We start from the raw sequence: 18,975 nt of genomic DNA on the forward strand, positions 1-18,975 counted from the left end.
TTCAAACCGAACAAAACAAATATTTTTGTCCAACGAAAAAAACTGGCTCAATGAAATTAAAATTTTCAAAAAATACCGTCCACCTGTTCCACGCCCCTCACTTGATTTTGAGTCAAGCTGTTTGCAGACAAAACGGAAGGGAAGTATGTACTTGTACACCTTTTACCTATATTATTTACATAAGATACAACATGAAAAAAATTACATAACTTTTTTTTGCTTATTGAATATATGTGAAAATAAAAAGATACAATGGTATTTGAAATTTTGTTTACATTACATTTATTTACATTTTTAAGAGTAATCTTTTGATATTTTGAAATATTCCTCAAAGTAAGTATTTGAAAAAAAAAACTATAAAAAAGAAAGATAATAAAAAACCAAACTGAAACAAAATGCCTTAAAACTTGCGAACTCGCCCAAAAACCATTTATGAAAATATTATGAAATGCCGAAAAGAAAAACAAATACATTTTTTTTTCTTAACTGAAGTGTAAGATTCACTTATGTACATCAATACAGCACTTATATTCCTTTCCAAAAAATTATGATATTTTAAGTATTGATATAAGAACTATTTACTATTTTTAACTGTTTGGAAATGTGGCGCTGATTCCTTTAAAACACTTTTTTTGGAAGAGAAAACTGTATAATATGTTCAGTATAATCAAATATTAAAAATACAAACAAAATAAGCCGTAGTTGCAATCCTCTTTCCTTTTAAAATAATTAACCTCAAAAGTAGTAATTTTTGCAACTTCTAACGGTAATATTTCAAAAACGGGAGCTGATAGAATGTTTTTGACTTCAGATTCGAGTTCAGCACACCAACAACCTTTAGAAAAGTATATCTTAGTCTCGGCACCAAGAATGTTGTTGACTTGTGATAATTAATATCACGAAACCACCATTTCTGCCCCACTGTGAGACGTACGGACGGAATTGCGAGACGCCCTTTTTCGGAATTCTCCATCATCTAAATGTTGGTTTTGTTTAAAACCTCAATTTTTTTTTCCGACACGAAACCAATACTTGCCCTATAAGCAAGTAAAAAAACATTTTAAACGAAAAGCGTTTTAGTCATCTTTATTTTAAAACATGTTTATATAAAATGTCTAAATAACGTTGCATGCTAAAAATTCTCATAATTGTTTTAATTTCCTTGTACAAAAAATCCGGAAAACTCTTTAAATTTACAAGGACATTAAAACACTTATGAAAAGTTTTGGTATGCAGTTTTATTTTTAAACATTGGATATTAAAGTCTTGACGAAATTGGCAAAAAATTGGTTGAGCCATTTTTGAGAAATCTAGAAAAAAAGCGTAATAAACGTAAAAATCCAAAAATCAGACGCAAAGTCCAAGTACCTATACTACTAGAATTTCACTTTGATAAAAATCTAATCGCTTTCATGTTAAAAGAATGGAATTTTCTGAAGGAACTAAATTAACTATGATTCTGTTACCCTACCCCTACCGTTAAATACTGAAGTTGGAGGTTTGAAAGAATTGAAAAAAGAAAACACAAAAATGTATAAATTGATCTAAAATTTAGAAGTTCCAATAATTTATACTTTTTTTTACTCATGCTCTAAAGAATCAAATATAAATATGAGTAAGAATAAAATTTCATCATAAGTCTCTCCTAAATACCAAGTCAAACTAGAATTGTGTTCTTCCACCTAATGAAACAAGACTTTCCATGTCAGTCTGTTTAGGGCATTTGTACAGTTTTTTTTTGAACAGCTCCGCATCCCGCCAGTATACTGAAATAAAAAAAAAAACATATTTATATATCACTTTAAGTAGGTACACTTTTTTATTTCTGCGGTTTTGTATCTGTGTTCGTTATCAAATATTTACCTGAGATAATGATACTATATGGAACAACAAAGTGTAGTCACAGTCCGACGACTCGTTGTGGAATTTTATGTAAAAAAAAGTAAAAAACAATAATAAAACCACAGCAATGATCCTTCTTTACACCCCTCCTGCCAGGAAAGAAATCTAAAACTTACCTTTGGACGAATTTGATTTTGAACAGGCTGTTGTTTAGATAGTTTCTGTGTTATCACTATAAACAACTATGTACACAAATGAAAATCGTATATGAAAATATCCCTGCATTTTATTACAAATTTATGACGTATATACACCACATTATATACGGATACGAAAAAAACCATCACACAGATACAAAATTGTATTCTGTGCCCACCTTATAGCCAACTGTCGGGAACGACACTAAGTATCTGTTCGCAGCTAGCTATCGCGAGAAAGATATGCAGAAAGTTCTTGTCTTATCATTGCTAACTGAGGTCTGATATCGAAAAGATATCTCATTAAGTACACGCGGCATCAGATAATAATATCAAACTAGATATTGTGTGTAGTAAAAGTGCATAACCGATTAAATTTTTATATATATTAAATATATCTACATACATAATATATACTGAGTCAGGAATTACACAAAAAAAAAAAAAAAAAAAAACAGGGCCAAACAGCCACCGAATATTAACCATACTAACAAGGAAAAAAACATCACGGACAGATTACAAGTTATTCGCTAAAAGATACATGGTAAGAAATTACGATTTTATTATCAGATCTTATGTGTGAGCTCACAAGATATGTGTTCCGATTTTCGATTATACCGAAATGAAGTGATAAAATATAATAGAGCCGGTTGCGAGCAACAAGTGTGTGAAACACAATCGGAGGCACGTCATTTTATATTTTTTTTTTGGGATTGGCAAAGTTCCATTTATGATTATCTTGAAGTGATAAAGTTACTTATATGTTAAGTCTTTCTATCTTTTATTATCTCGTTGTCCTTTTAATGATCTCTATATGCTCAGGATAGGCGAGATTATTTTGTTTATCTTCATTTCTAAACTTGATTTGGTTTGGTGGATTGATAATACGTTTTAGATGATTTTAGAGATCAATATCAATTTTAATTTCCGCCGATGAGGTTGCTTGAAGTTTTTATAATAACTGTCAAAAAAAAGTAATTTTAATGAACAAACTTGCAGGTAAAGGAGAAACTTATATTTGTGACCAGTGTTTTTTAATTATTTATTTTTTTTTTCAAGGTTTTGAGTTCTAATTGTAAGTAGCAACTGAAAAAGTCAATTTTCTAATAAAAATACGAAAACTTTATAGCTAATAACTTGAAGTGCATTTTTACTCTTCATTTTGAGCCATTTTAGATTTCGTCTTAAAATTGTTTTTTATTGAATTTTTTTTTTTAAGAAAACAATAACATAAATTAAAAGCTTTAAAAAAAAAACGTGGCAGTAATTCTGGGTTTCAGCATATACTAAAACCTTTGATTAGACCAAATTTGAATTAGCAGTGTAAATGATTTTTGATGGCGAATTTCACCAAAATCGAAAAGAAGCGTCACGTTGATGTTTCAAAAGTTTCTTGTTTTGTTTGGGAATTTTTCAGTATGTTTATTGAAAATCTTTTATAATTTTAGTGGATCTAATTTTGATTTAAGCTTAGTAAGCCGTATCTGCAAATTACTAATTTTGATAATTTTCTCAATTTGAATTCAAAAAAATTTTGTTCCCTCCTCCAGATAGGTCTAACTTTTTGTGGAATCCATATAGAAAAATTCTTTTAATTTCCAACTGCCTTTCAAACGAATTACGAATAGTCCGATTTCAACGAAATTTCATATTCAAAAAACCTTCAATTATTTCCAATTTGAATTAAAATCAAATTTTTTTTAATTTGAAAATCATATTTTTGATGGCAATTTATTGATTAAAACAAAAATATTATTAATTTATAAATAACTTAAGGATGGCATTCCAGCTTTACTTTGATTAATTTATAAACTTTATGACAACGGCTAAACGATTTAAAGTAAAATATCTTAATAGAAGCAATTAAGTTACGTCCTTTTTTTTTGCAAATTTACATTCTCATCAACGTTTTTAAAATACCTTCTTGAGTAAAAAGTTTCAAACCTATTAAGAAATTTGAACCTAAAGAACAAGTTTAAACCAGTAGTGGATTTAAGGCTGAGAGAGTTATCTCTCACTTGATGGAATTAAGAGAGGAAAATAAGACAGCGGTACACGTTTGATCTTAATTAATATAAGTTAAAGAGTTAGGGTCAAAATTTGCCGGATTACTTTTCTTCTTTTTACAAATTTCTGCATATAAGGTTCCGAAAATATTAAAAAGCGAGCAGTTTTAAAAGTTTTTAGACCCCTTTTATTGTTTGCAGTTTTATGTAAAATTATCGTCTCACTTATTTTAGCAAGAGGATTACAGAATAACAAAATTATTCTGTTAATAGAAAATAGCGGTACGGGTAATTGTACGAAAAAAGTTCCACACCTAAACGTTGACGATCCGGTTTGTTATTTTTTCCACACAATTACCCGTACTATTCCAGCTCTATTTACACTGACCGCAGTTAAAAAAAATCTAGACTTGAATAAATATGAATTCAGTCTCAAGTGATCTAAATTTTGGAGCGCAAAATTCACCACTTACCGGACTACTTGTATTAAGTACAGTAGGTTGGTAGTAAAAAAAAACATCTCAATTTCGACAAAATTGACAAAATTTCTAAAGCCAAATCTTGAAATGCAAAATATTTGGATCAGTTCCATGGAGATGATCTAAGACTCCGATTATTGGAAATATATGTGCTTTAAATCCCTTATAGATCATATTTGCCAAAAATAAGTCTTAAAGAGCTAATATCAATTAGGAAATGCTGACAAATGTTACTATTTTTTTTTTGTTTACATGTTCGTTTTTAGCAATTTTGCTTTCGATTATCGTGTCGAAAAACTTAAGATAATTATTATAAATAACTGTGCCAAAAATCAGAACTACCAGATTTTACGCACGGTCCTCCTCAACAAAATCGACGATGTTACGGACTATTTTTTGGGCACAATTTGTGACACATGTAAATATTTCGTGTGAAAATTGAAACTTATGAATTTAAAAAAACTAAAAAAAATATTTTTGAATACTGACGAAAAATTCGTTTTCGTTTTATTTTGTAGCCACGAAAAACTCGCCTTTCGCTTCATACGTTTCTATAATTGAATTGCGCACTTCACCAAAATGATTTCTTTCTTATCACACAAAACAAGCGATTATTCATAATTTTCGTTTGAAATTTATTATATTTCCAACACTCAGGTGGTTGCCATAAAAAATATAGTACATAGACTATGTACATCTGCACTTTATGGAGCATGTTCTAATAATTATTATTTTTATTAATTTTTTTTTTCACCAGAAAAACTAACTGCGTCGTGGCACAGAACGAGACTATTATCAAAACAATTTAATCAGCGAAAGCACACTTCAAAGCAATTACGAACGCACATATTGGATATCAAATGATTTTTTCTTGTTTTCGTATTTCTTTTTTTTTTATTAAAAAAAAAAAAAAACAAATGGTAGTTATACGATTTGGGCTGAAGGATTTTATAATTTATTTTCTGTAAAAACTTACTAATTATGATCACAGCAATTTATAACAAAAGTTAGTTCTGTTCCTTTTAAGGATCACAATTTTATATTTAAATATTTAAAGGTGACTTTATTATTTAAGTATAAGTAATTCGCTCGAGAAGGAATTTCTTTCAACACTAAACCCTTAGGTAGCTATATCCGGAATATAATGAATTTTTGTCGACAATCTTAAATTTTTTTATATTGTGCAAGTTTTATAGATAGGGAAGAGTAAACGTTTATAAACTAAAAATGATAATATTAGTAAGATAATTATTTATGATAAAGATATTTACCATACCGAGAAAAGGAATACAAAAAAAAGAAACAATTATAGGGTGTGGAAATGACTCTTCAAGTTGAAGGATTTTTTTTGTTGAACGCGTATTTCATGTACAAGGAATATGAAAAGTTGTATAAGACTAAAATCGACAACGGAAGACAGAAATGTGCCAAGGAAGGTAATGTTCCTTATTAAGATATTGAACTTTATCTAGGTGCACAGTTGTACTGGTAAAATATCTAGGGTGAGAGAGATATGATAAAGAATTATCTTAATTTGTAAAGACCTGATGTTTGTCCTTTTTTTTCTTATCGAACTAGAGATATAATGTAGATATGTTTGTTAGTAATGAATGATAAACGTTTCATTTTTAAACGAATAAATTATAAATTTTGTGTGAAAATCATTTAGTACAGATACATATACGAAAACTGACCCTATTTAAGACAATTTTTAGCTTAAATCATTATAATATGTTTACTAAATACAAGCGGAAACCTTTATAAAATAGCATAGTGAGAAATCAATCAATATCCATTTTATCTGCTTGAGGAAAATGATCAAATCTTCGATTCCGATAAATCATCGAGTAATCGGTTTCTCGCTGTTGCAAGAAAAGGCGAGCAAAAATGTCTTTAAATGTATGGCTTTAATATCCGCCTACCTCTGTTTGTTTGACTTGGATTTAGTTTGAGAACCTTACATTTTATTCAATGCCTCGTACCTCTGCTTGAAAAACGATAAAAGATCTATATTCATTTAAATTTTTGAGAAAAACCCTTCTTGGAGCAATCCGTTAAGATATTTGTATCGAAGTCTCTCGTTGTCGCCATTCTTTTATTCCTTCCTAGAGTGAGGTTGTAGCCGATTAATTTATATAAACCAAGGTTATTTGCATACCTACGATACCTATGCCCAAGGTGCTTAAAAAACTCTTTTTTTACAGAGCAATTTGCACGTGACAAAAAAATTAAATAAAAGAACATATTAACCCAAAAAAATCGGTTGTTGAAATCACAACGAAATTGGCATGACAACCAATGTTGTCATTTTGATCAAGAATTAATTGTTGATGTGATCACGAAATTGTTGAAATTACAACATGGTCGTTGTAAATTTGATCGCAAAATTGTAAAACTCACAACAGCTGTTGTAATTTTCACGATTTGGTGATCAAATCAACAATTACGTAATTCTTGATCAAATTGACAACATTGGTTGTCGAGTCAATTTCGTTGTGATTTCTACAACCGATTTTTTTGGGTGTTTGTAATAAGTTTCTAATTTTCAGTTGAAAACCAAAATAATTCGGTAAGAATGTATTCTACCTCCAAATCACTTGTGTGTCCACCGTGACAGAAAAATGAACCTATTAACGATTAAGTTGGAACTATTTCTCTACACAGTTTACATATTTAATAATCAAATACTACTATTGGTATTATGAAAATCTGTAGTTAACTTCTTAAAATTATGCATAAAATATAAAAAGGAAACCATAAATTCATTTGGTTAAGTGTGCCACCCGTGACAATGTAATTAAGGTAAGGATGGGCAAAACTGACCAGTTTCGGATTTTTTGTTTAGGTCCACCGGCTTTTCTTCCTTTTTTTTTCTCCCGGTTTTTGCAAAAAAAAAAACAAAAAACCGAAAAAAATACCGACTGAAAAAAAACGTCGAACAAACAAAAAAAAAACCGACGAGACCAAAAGCTGAAAACCCTCAAAACTTTCATTCCCTCTCTTAACTAACCACATAAAATTTTCTTTCATACTCAACTCAAAAAATTCGTCAAAACTCCTACTAAGGGTGAGTTAAGAACTCTTACAAGAAAATCAAACTTAAAAAAGCTTAGCTTAGGGATTTTCTTCGAATATTTTTTTTCTTTGGTTGACAAATTAGATTCAAATATTTTTTGGATTGTCAAACCAAGCAAAAAAAAAAAAACGAAAACAAGTTTTTTTCAAAAACCGGTTTTTTGGCCCGGTTTAACCGAAAGGAAAAAATCCGGAAAACCCGAAAACTGTTTTTTTAGTAACAACCGCCATCACTAAATGGATAGATCAATTGGTCTTTCATAATTAAATTAAGTTGATCACCGTCACGACATCAAGTTTGCTCTACTGCCAGAGTGATGTTGTTGTTACTTATCTAAATTTGTAGAAATTATGTTTCAAACGTTTTTTACTTGGTGTGACTTTTTAATGTTAGTGTGCATTGTGTTCAAAATTTATTAATTTTATTTCACTATTTATACCAGATAAAAATGTATTAACAAGCTAAGCATGAGCTAATCAAGCATAATACTAAAGTGTAAAAAACACAAGTAGCTAGGTTGTTTTTAATTTTTATGTTTTTATTACGGTAAACCATAAATCATTGGCATTTGCATTTTATCTTATTGCACATGCAACTTTTGTTTATTTTTTATTTCAATATTTTTTGTTTGCGTTTTGCCAAACAATTTAAGTGTAGCAAAACAAAAATAAAACAAATAAATTGACGCAATTTATGGTTTTAATTAGTTTCAGCCATTTACTTACATTTGAAAATCCAAACAGGATTTAAAAATACTGCGCATAAAATGTTTCATTAAAATAGAAATATATAGAGGACAGATTTATTTATAAAGCAATATAAATATTAATTTTGATTTATTAATTTTTATTATTTTTGGAATGTAACAATTGCTATGAATTAGTTAGAAGCTTAAAACTTACTTGAGTCAAGGCACACAAGAAGTGAAAATGGATATCATGCAACAAGATAAATTGTTTTTAATTCCTAAAGTATATAAATGTTAAACTGATATTAATAATGTGACATGAGCTTAGGTTAAGTACGTTTTCTTGATTCTTTTCATATCTATGTGTACATTAGATTTTCGAAAAAAAAAAAACTTCAAATTATAAACATTATATTTTGATGCAAAATCTGAAGAATGCTTCCCAATTTCTTCGTTTCCGGGAGTTAAAAATCGAAAGTTAAAACTTTCAACTTTGAGTGAAGATATATCGTCGGTGACGCTTGCAAAGTGTGTAACTCCATTATACCAAATTTTACAGGAGAGCAAAAACAAATGTCCTTCGAAGTAAGCCATGTTACTTTTTCCAAACTTTATTCATGAATACAATTAATTTATGAATAAAATGGAAATTTCTTTCAATTGTAGTATTCACTAAAATATAAAAGATTGCATCAAAATCGGCTATGTGAAGTTGGCACCCCCAAATGCTAATTTTTTTAAAACTGTCTGGTTCAATTACCCAAGGTTAGCCCAGGATATCCCAAGATTTTTTTCGCTAGCCCACCCTTAGTTCTAAAATTATAACGGAACTATTTTTTTTTACCTCAAAAATCACAAACATTTTTTTTTATTCAGTGTAAAAATTGTTGGTTTTGCACTGTGGTTCGTTTGCCCAACGTTAGCCCAGGAAAGTTCAACTTTTTTTTTCCTCTATTTCACTATTTTTATAAAAGTTAACTACAACAAAAAACTTTTTTTCATATCAGAAACCAAAAAAATTGTGATTTTTTTTCCTATTTAAAAGTTTAAAATAGTGTTTTTTTTGCCCAAAGTTATACCAGGATAGCCCAACTTTTATTTTCGCTACGCTTAGTTTAAATATTATAGAAGAATTAGTTTTTATTCACCACAAAAAAAGTACGTATACACCCGGGTACCCGGGCATTCGGGTAACTAAACAACGGTGTACCCGCATTTCTCGGGTACCCGAATACCCGGGTACCCGACAACTCGGGTAAAAAAATCTTGGACTATCCTGGGCTAACCTTGGGCAGTCGAACCAGTCAGGTTTAAAAAAAAAAAATTAGCATTTGGGGGTGCCATCATCATAGCCATCAAAATTTCGTTTGCGAAAAAATTAGAGTCTTTGGATGCGTCACTGACACGACGACGATATGACTGTTGAAATCGAATTTCTTTTCCATTTCTTTCCTGTAAATTGTTTATTGAATTTGCTATGTAATTTCAAAGATATCATACACATTGAAAAGTAAAAAGATAATTTCTTAATTGCATTTGTCAATGTTCACACTTATCACCTCTCTAGTTGCCCTCAAAAGCCTTACAAGAAAACCCAATATAGCCCTATCTGAAAATAAATTTAAAAAAAACTCCAAGACAAATAATTAAATATCAATAAAAAATGATTGAACACAAAAACGTAAAATTTTTGCGTTTATATATCTGGTGTAAAACGAAATCTCTGAAATGATACGTTAACTTATCTAATGCCACTATCTATTCTGAGATATTCGATTTTTTTGTACTAATAACACGATAGGAAAAATCATTGATAGGCAAGTTTGATTCAGTTAAAAACGCCAGAGTCAAAAGGTTTATAACAATGAATAAAATATCGAATATTTTAATTTTGAATAATTTACGGAAAATGTCATTAATTTTTAATAATTTTTCCATCAACATTGTTGAATGAAAAACGAACGCTTTGAGCTCAAAAAAATAAATACTACTTTGAAAGTTTTATATAAATATGAGTAGTGTTTTTAAAGCATGCAATTTTAAAGTGAATTTATTTTCCAAAATGATGTGAAAAGAATTAGTTATATTATGTGGCTAAATGTTTTATTATGTAATTCGAGATGGATATCAATTTCCAAATTTATTTCTATCGAATAAAAAAATCTCACGTTGCCCATGTCGTCGTCGTTGTTGTCGCCTTCGTCTGAAGGTGAATCAAGTGAAAACGTACCGAAAGAAAGAAAATAATTTGAGAAATGTCAGGTACCCACTTAAAATCGACAAAAATAAATTTATTTAAAACGTAAAAAAAAGAAATATATAACAACACGGGCGTTTTTAATTTTGATTTTTAATATTGATAATTTTTTGTCCTTCTCATGGTGATTCTTTTTTTTTTTTTTAACATTTTGTTGAAGTGGTTCTGAACGTGAGTGATTGTTTTTTTTTTTTTTTGTGTCGCAATATGGCGTTCGGTGGAATTGGAGCTTATTTTATTTTTATGGCAAAACAGCAACAGCAGTAATTCGATCGATCGATGAGTTATGCCTTATGACAGACATCAAATGGAATATTATGGCTTTATGGCCCCATTTTCTGATTGGCTTAAAAGGGAGCTGAGGCAGGGAGAATGTAATAAAAAAAAAATTAAAAAATACTTTATAAAAAAAGAAGGAAATAATGTATAATCAACACACCTTCATTGTTTATTTTCGATTTTTTTTTTTAGTTTCATGGTTAAATGAGTGTTGGATTTTCTTTTTTTTTTTGTATTATTATTTTCCAGTCATTGGCTGAATTATTTTATACCTTCAGAAAATTGGAGGAAAAATAAAACATCAAAAATATGCCACACTGTTGGAGTCGTAAGACCAGCAGCTTATTGATGGATTTATTGGCGATTGGAAACACAGATAAATTGAATGGTTTATCGATTTCGATGCACGGGTAAGTCACATGGCTATAATTTGAAGTGTTTTGTACTTCTTTTTTAAATTGAAAAAATATATCAATAAAATAATCTAGAGCACCAATCGAGACGAGGAGATTAGGTTTTATATTTCATATTATTTTCAATTTATGCTGGATTATTTTATTTTGAATGACGATTTGGAAAATAAAACAAAAGTGCAGAATTCAAAGACATATTTTTTTTTGTAGAACTTGTAACGTAGATTAGTTTTATATTTAACATTGAACAATTTTTTCCCTTTTCTTTGGGGAGGTGTTGAAACCTACAAAAGTCTGAATAGGTAGGTACCCTAAAACGCGTGCTCATAGAAGTGTGGGATTTTAACCTCACCGGCTCTGGCTCCCCTCGTCCTCTCGAGTGCAACATACTCTTGATGGAACTAATCTAGCAATTAAACTTCTTCAAATTTAAATTACGTGTACATTTTTTTCGTCAAGATTTTCTTTTATTTATCAATTTCGACTAACCGCAGCGCAGTAATGCAAGTAAAAAGCTACATATATGAAAAATCGGACAAAATCCAACCATGTGAACATTTCGAAAAAAGTTCGGATTAAGTGGTTTGTGATTTACACAAGCTCGATATTTTTTCTACCCTCTGATTGTATATGTTCTTATCTGTAGTTAACAGTAAGTTAACTCAGAGAAAAAAAAATGCACAAGAAGATTCTGTAGCTGATTTCTTCATGTCTTTTTTCCAATAAGACTTCCATCCTAAGTTAAGCATACAAATCTTCTTAATATCTAATGTGTTAATTTAAACGGATCCATTTAATTTAATAATAAAATCTTTTTATTTCTATGTGAGGACATTTTAAGTTAAAGTGGATTTATATTTAAATAGAAGGGTAAGGTTTAAGGACAATACGTTTTACCAAAATTTACAAATTTGCCAAGATCACTTTATTTTCATCAATGTTATACAACAAAATTTTAAAAGGGTAAATTTTGTTATTTTTATGGGATGTCTATAAAAAGTAAGACTTTTCACTTTAAGACAAATAAGCTTTATTTTTATTATTTTATCTAATGAAGATTTTTGTTTCTGAACTTAAACTTTTTAACAAATTTAATCTCCACCTTTCACTTTACTATCAAAAACTTTACACATTATTAACCACCACTCGCTGTCGCATGAAAAAAACAATGCATCTGACAAAAAAAAAAATTACCAACAAGTATTTATGTTCTTAGAAGATTTCAAGAAGAAATCTTATTGTTTTAAGAAGATGGCCTTTAAAGCGGGCACTGGGCATCATCTTATTTTAAAGTGCCTCATTTTTCTGCTTTTACGAGTACACAACAGGGTTGTAAGAATAACCATAAAAAAATGCATTTGAAATTAAGAAAAATATTTATTGCAACTAAAAAAAAAATGCATTTATTTTACCTTGAAAAAAATTGCATTGGCAAGAAATTTTATTGCAACTGAAAAATATTGGCATTAAAAAAAATGTATTGCAAATACACACATTTTGCATTGATTTTTTTCCAATGCAAACAATTTTTCATTTGCAATAACGTTTTTGTTTTCAGGTAAAATATTTTTATTTGATATAAAAATTTGATTTTCAATACAAATATTTTTCAGTTGCGATACCTACATTTGTTTTTGGAATTGAATTTTTTTCAGTTGCAATAAGTATTTTTTTAATGAAATTGTTTTTTTTTTTTGCCATACATAAAAATAGTTTATCGTGAATTAATAACTATAAAATTATGAAAACAAATTTTATAGGAGTAGTCGTGTTTTAGTTTTTGAACTTATTTTTTCGCTCTGCGTCTTCTGTCTTAAATTTGCACTTTAGAATTGCCTTAAGACAATCAATCTGAATGAGGGTTATCGAGTTAGAGATAGATTAAATGTTTGAATAAATAGTTTCCCAAGGTTCCGTAAAGCCGGAGCCAACATCTAAAGAGGGTGAATTTTCTAATCTACTATATTTTGTAGTTTCTAAGGTACGGAATTCCCTCAATACCAATGCTACTTACTTGCTACTAATAATATACTACTATATATATTAGGGTGGGTCAAAAAAATCGAAATTCTTTTTTTTGAATTGGTACTCCGAAAAATCGATTGCTAGACCCCTCTAGAATATACACACCAAATATGAGCTCTTTATATTAATGGGAAGGTCCTCCGCTTTGCAATTTTCCATTTTTACATCAAGCTTCTACTAAAAAAAAATAATTTTTTTATTAATTGACTTTTTAGCAAATTTCTTTTCATATTCTTGTAGGAAATTGAACGCTCTACAAAAAAGGCCTTATACACTTTTTTCGTTTATCTAACCGTTGAATAGATATTTGAAGTCCAAAAATCGAGAAAATCTTTAAAAATTCGTTTTTTGTTCTTAATTTTGTAACAATATGAAAAATTATAATGATCAAACGCGCAAGACATATTCTTGTTGGAAATTGATTGCTCCACAAAAAAGGTCTTATTAACTTTTTTCATTAATCTAACCATTCTAAAGATATTCGAGGTCAAAGTTAAAAAAAAATATAAAAACATTTTATATTTTTAAAAAATTTCTAATTCACTGAAACTTCATTATTTTCAAATTAGCAAGATATATTCTTGTAGGGGCTTAAACGTTCTACAAAAAATTCCTTGGAATGAAATTGATTGCTTTAACCGTTTAGAAGATATTCGTATCCAAACCAATGCTCACTGATTTCAATAGTTTTCTTATGACCCGTATGCATTGCGATTTGGATTCGAATATCTTCTAAACGGTTAAAGCAATCAATTTCATTCCAAGGAATTTTTTGTAGAACGTTTAAGCCCCTACAAGAATATATCTTGCTAATTTGAAAATAATGAAGTTTCAGTGAATTAGAAATTTTTTAAAAATATAAAATGTTTTTATATTTTTTTTTAACTTTGACCTCGAATATCTTTAGAATGGTTAGATTAATGAAAAAAGTTAATAAGACCTTTTTTGTGGAGCAATCAATTTCCAACAAGAATATGTCTTGCGCGTTTGATCATTATAATTTTTCATATTGTTACAAAATTAAGAACAAAAAACGAATTTTTAAAGATTTTCTCGATTTTTGGACTTCAAATATCTATTCAACGGTTAGATAAACGAAAAAAGTGTAAAAGGCCTTTTTTGTAGAGCGTTCAATTTCCTACAAGAATATGAAAAGAAATTTGCTAAAAAGTTAATTAATAAAAAAATTATTTTTTTTTAGTAGAAGCTTGATGTAAAAATGGAAAATTGCAAAGCGGAGGACCTTCCCATTAATATAAAGACCTCATATTTGGTGTGTATATTCTAGAGGGGTCTAGCAATCGATTTTTCGGAGTACCAAATCAAAAAAAAAATTTTCGATTTTTTTGACCCACCCTAATATATATATATTATAAATTATAATTATATTAAATAAACTATCATCTGCTATTTTATCACTAAAAAGTCTAAGATTATGAAATCGCATATGATTATTTAAGATAGTAATAAATTAGTGGTGATAAATTCCGAAACAAAACAAAAACAAAACTACATTCCTGACCACCGACAAAGGAATATCTTAATCTGTCAACCCACTTCAAGCGCTCGGATTGGGAATGAAAGCTTTGAAAATGACATCGAAAATCAATCGGCTACTGCTGGATTGCGGCTGTTTTAATATCCTACCTAAAGATAATAATTGACTTTGTTGCATATTGTGATGACCGAACGACGAATAGCAGACTATGGCTACGCTCGTCACCACCGTCGATGACGCGTCATCGAGTCTTAAATACTTCAAATATCTTTTTTGTGTTGTTTTTTGTGTAATAACAATAAAAGCAGCACTATCTGAGCGGCAACGGCAAGGTATATGCGGATCCAAATATTTGCTGCGATCTTCGAGCTCTCCGAAAAGCCAGTAATGTTGAATTCATGTTTTACCATTTGTAATACGCCAGACGGCAGATGGATAGATACTTTTATGCCACACGTTAATTAATCACATTTCATAGCAAATCAGACAGAAATCTTTCTTTTTGAATTGCATGAAGATTTGTGGTGCAATGTTAAGGTGAATTTCTCCTTTATTTCTTTTCATTATATATAGAAACAAATTTATAATATTAATAAGAAAGGATATTTTTTCGTTATTATTCTCACAGTTTTTTTTTTGGATATGGATTTTTAGAAGTTTGATTATATTAATTTATAGTTAACTAATGCTTGTTATTTATTTTAAGTAAAACATAATTAAGGCGAAATTCATCTTGAGAGCTAGGCGCTCGTGTATCCCAGTTTCTTGATATTTGTCCGTTTATGATTCAACGAGAGCGTAAATGGATGGATGGATGGATGAAAGGGCCAGCAAGAAATGTATACTAAATGATTGCTGATTGTTCTCATGAATTGTGATTCGTGATTCGTTGTACGAGTACCACAAGTTATGCACGAAAGCTGCTATATTCGGTATAGCTTTTATGGCATGTATGTACATAGATAGAAATAAGCTATGATCAAGATGATGGATGGAAGGTTGCTAATTTTAGAGTAAAGTTTCTATAAAAAGGGGAGAGATATCCACTAAACAAAAAATACGGTTAACAAATGGCTGATAGATAAGCCATTTTGTTTATTTGAGTGGATTGATATTTATTCAAGAAGACGATGTGTTCCAGTAGTTGGAGTGTATTAAATTCCTTCAATATTTATGCTTAAGTGTCAACTATATACCGAGTCCGCAATCAATACAGGCAGAAAAATCTGTAAATATTTCATAGAAATCTTTGGAATGGTCTGAATGTATTCGTATATAAAAAGATTAAAATCGAAAATATGACAAAGCTAGAGTTTTTGAAATAAACCTTCTGGTTTAAAATTTTAAGACTCTTGGAAGTTATCAGATCCTAGATTGAAAACAAACTAATTTTTTACTTGCGATTATGTAGGTACTATTATAAGATTTTGGTGAATGGGCTTCAGGTCAAATAAAACAAATATTTTCTTTTTGTCATAACGTTTTGTCTATGTATATATATATGGACAACATTAGGTGAAAAACGGTTTAATAAACTATTGTTACATTTAAATTTAAAAATAAACTTCTTTTTACAACTACACCAGTATTCTGAATATTTCATGGTTGTTCCAACAAATTTCTTTATTATTTGGGTTTGCCCTTCTTAATTCAAAAATTATAACACAATAAATTAAATTAATTTGTTTCAGTTAGTCAAGCAAAAGCTCCGGGAAGCCGAAATTGCAACCTCAAAATGTTTGAACCAAATTAATCTAATTCGTTTGTCCATCTTTTGTCCATGTTTGTTCAAAATGTTTCGACGTTTTTCAGGCGTTTGAACCCAATTGCATTCATTTATCTAGCTCAAGTTTTTGATACATTCCCAAAGTCATCAGTTGTTCACCCTTCTTTTAAGAAATATTCAAAATACAAAATTCAAAAGTTCTGAAAATAACGTATACACCACAGTGAATGCACTAAAAATTTCAAAGTCCTCTTAAGTTCCCAAAAACTAATTTTTTCAAAATGTCGTTTCTCCACCTCAAGTTCTTTACACATACGTTTAGGAGATGAGATATTTAAAATACAAAATTTGCAATAAGAAATTCAAAATTATGAAAAAAATATTTTCTAAACGCTTTGGCTTTTAATCTGTAGCCATATGTTGTAAAAAAGATTCTAATTTGCATAATATACGTACGTATGTATTTAATTTTTATGATATAAGGTGTTTTTTTTTTTTGGTATAAAGACAAAAACCAATTATGCAGTTATGTGTAAGCGCCATAGTCAAAGTTCAGATGGTTTAACTATTCAGTCAGTTATCAAATTAGAGAAAACTAAGAAAGTCACTGTGGTGTATGCGTAATTTTTGTGTATGCAACAATCTTAACGCAAATAATTTTTATTTTTATTTAACTAAGAGTGGGCTAACGAAAAATAGTGATGTTATTTGTTGGCATTACCTTGGTTAATTGAGAAAAAGTTTTAAAAGGACTAATTTTATACTAAAAAATCAAACAAATTTAGATTTTTAAGAGGTTAATAATTTGAAAAAAATTTTTTTTGTTATAACTTTTGAGCTAAAGGCGAACCCCACAGGCGGATCACTAGTGTGAAGCAGTAACGTGGGAAGGTTATGATCCCCTCGACATCGAGATCATAACAGCGCCGAGAAAAAAGGAAGAAGAAGAACTTTTGAGCTAAAGGTGGGCTAACGAAAAAAAAAAATTGGGCTATACTGGGCTAACCTCGGGCAAACGAACCAGGTGTATTAGAAAAAAATTTCATTCTTCACATAGCCCTTAGCGATTGACTTCATACTTCGTAATTAAGAGTTTTTGGGGATTCTCTAGCGGGAAATCAAAATTTTGGTCTTAGACCCGAAATTGACGGTATTTGTCTAACACCAAAATGAAAAAGATTGTTTTTCTGAAATACCTCTCTAGAGATTTTGATAAAAAAAAAACATAAGTACCGTGGCAAATATTAACGGTGCGTGTCATGGAACCGTTTTCTTGATGTCTGATTTTCTTGTAACCGATTTCAACGAAAATTGTTGTACACTAAGAAACAAATTAAAAAAAAAAAATATTTTCGGATTCAACCTTCAAAATAATATAGAATTTCTATTTAAAATCACAAAAAAAATGTATTTAACTAGTTTAAAAAAAATTATAGTAACCTACTTAATAAACATAATAAATGTGTGTTGCTCTGAAATAAAAAAAAAAAGAAATTGAGTTTTCATAAAACTTGGAACTGTTAATTAATTGCAGCCAAATGGCGAATGAAATAAAAAATATCAGTTAATTGTTCCAATTATTAGGAAATATTTTAGTGGAAGAATAGTAAAAACAAATAATCAATTATTGCAAAGTAGGGATTTTTCAAATTTTTACAAAAACTACATTTAAACGAAAACCGTAAGAATTTGGGAAGAACAAGTTCTGAGAGGCCTTGAGTTGGCCTATCAGCACATTTCGTTTGATCCATTACTTTTGGGACACCCTGTATATAAAATCTAAATTTTCATCATTTGTACGCTTATAACAAACGAACGGAGGTCCAATCGACTTTATTCTTTTTTAATGTTCTTTGCATTTGTTAGAGGAAGGTTTACCTTAATAACAATTATAGCTTTTCTTAGAACCATTGTTCTATATATTTTATAAGAATATCTTAAATGTACTTTTACTTTAATTTTGTCAAGAAATTTTTCGCAACTATGGAGTTGAGTGATTTGAAATTTTCAGTTAAATTATAAAGCATTACGATCACTAAAAATATAAAATAAAATTGTTCAACGACAACTCAACCATTCATTCCACTGCAAAAAATCTATAGGTTTTCTATGATTATAAATGAGTTAATAAATTTGGCTTAAATATAAAGTCTAGCAGTTATAGGTATGTATGTATCATTACAATTATGAATTAAGAATACCCAATTAACAATATTTTTCCTGTTTCTACTAAATAAGTATAGTTTAAACTCAGAATATTGAGTGGTAAATGAAGTTTTATTTCTTTATTGTGACTAATTTAATTTCCGTTATTCGATTCTTGGAAAATTAAGAACCAGCTAAGTCATGAACCAAATATTTTGGCGCACCACCATTGTACATTAGAAAAACAGCACGTGCACACTTGTTCGGCTTACAAAAATATGAACACTTATGTAGGTATTATGAATATGAAATGTAGGTAATAACACTTTGTCAGGTGTTTGTTG

General features: G+C 29.3%; 1 protein-coding gene across 2 annotated transcripts in view; it reads left to right on the top strand.

The window, feature by feature from the left end:
- Positions 1-2,263: 2,263 nt before the first annotated feature.
- Positions 2,264-18,975, top strand: part of LOC129916557 (box A-binding factor) — a 34,350-nt gene continuing 17,638 nt past the window's right edge. The window contains exon 1 of one of the 2 annotated variants that reach the window (XM_055996564.1): positions 2,264-2,583. In XM_055996564.1, the coding sequence (XP_055852539.1) occupies positions 2,581-2,583 (3 nt within the window). In that variant the 5' untranslated portion in view covers positions 2,264-2,580. Of the gene's footprint in view, positions 2,584-11,118; positions 11,235-18,975 lie in introns of those variants that run through there. The other variant, XM_055996565.1, reaches the window with a different exon arrangement.

The sequence above is a fragment of the Episyrphus balteatus genome, chromosome 3 (assembly GCF_945859705.1).
Source record: "Episyrphus balteatus chromosome 3, idEpiBalt1.1, whole genome shotgun sequence".
NCBI lineage: Eukaryota > Metazoa > Arthropoda > Insecta > Diptera > Syrphidae > Episyrphus > Episyrphus balteatus.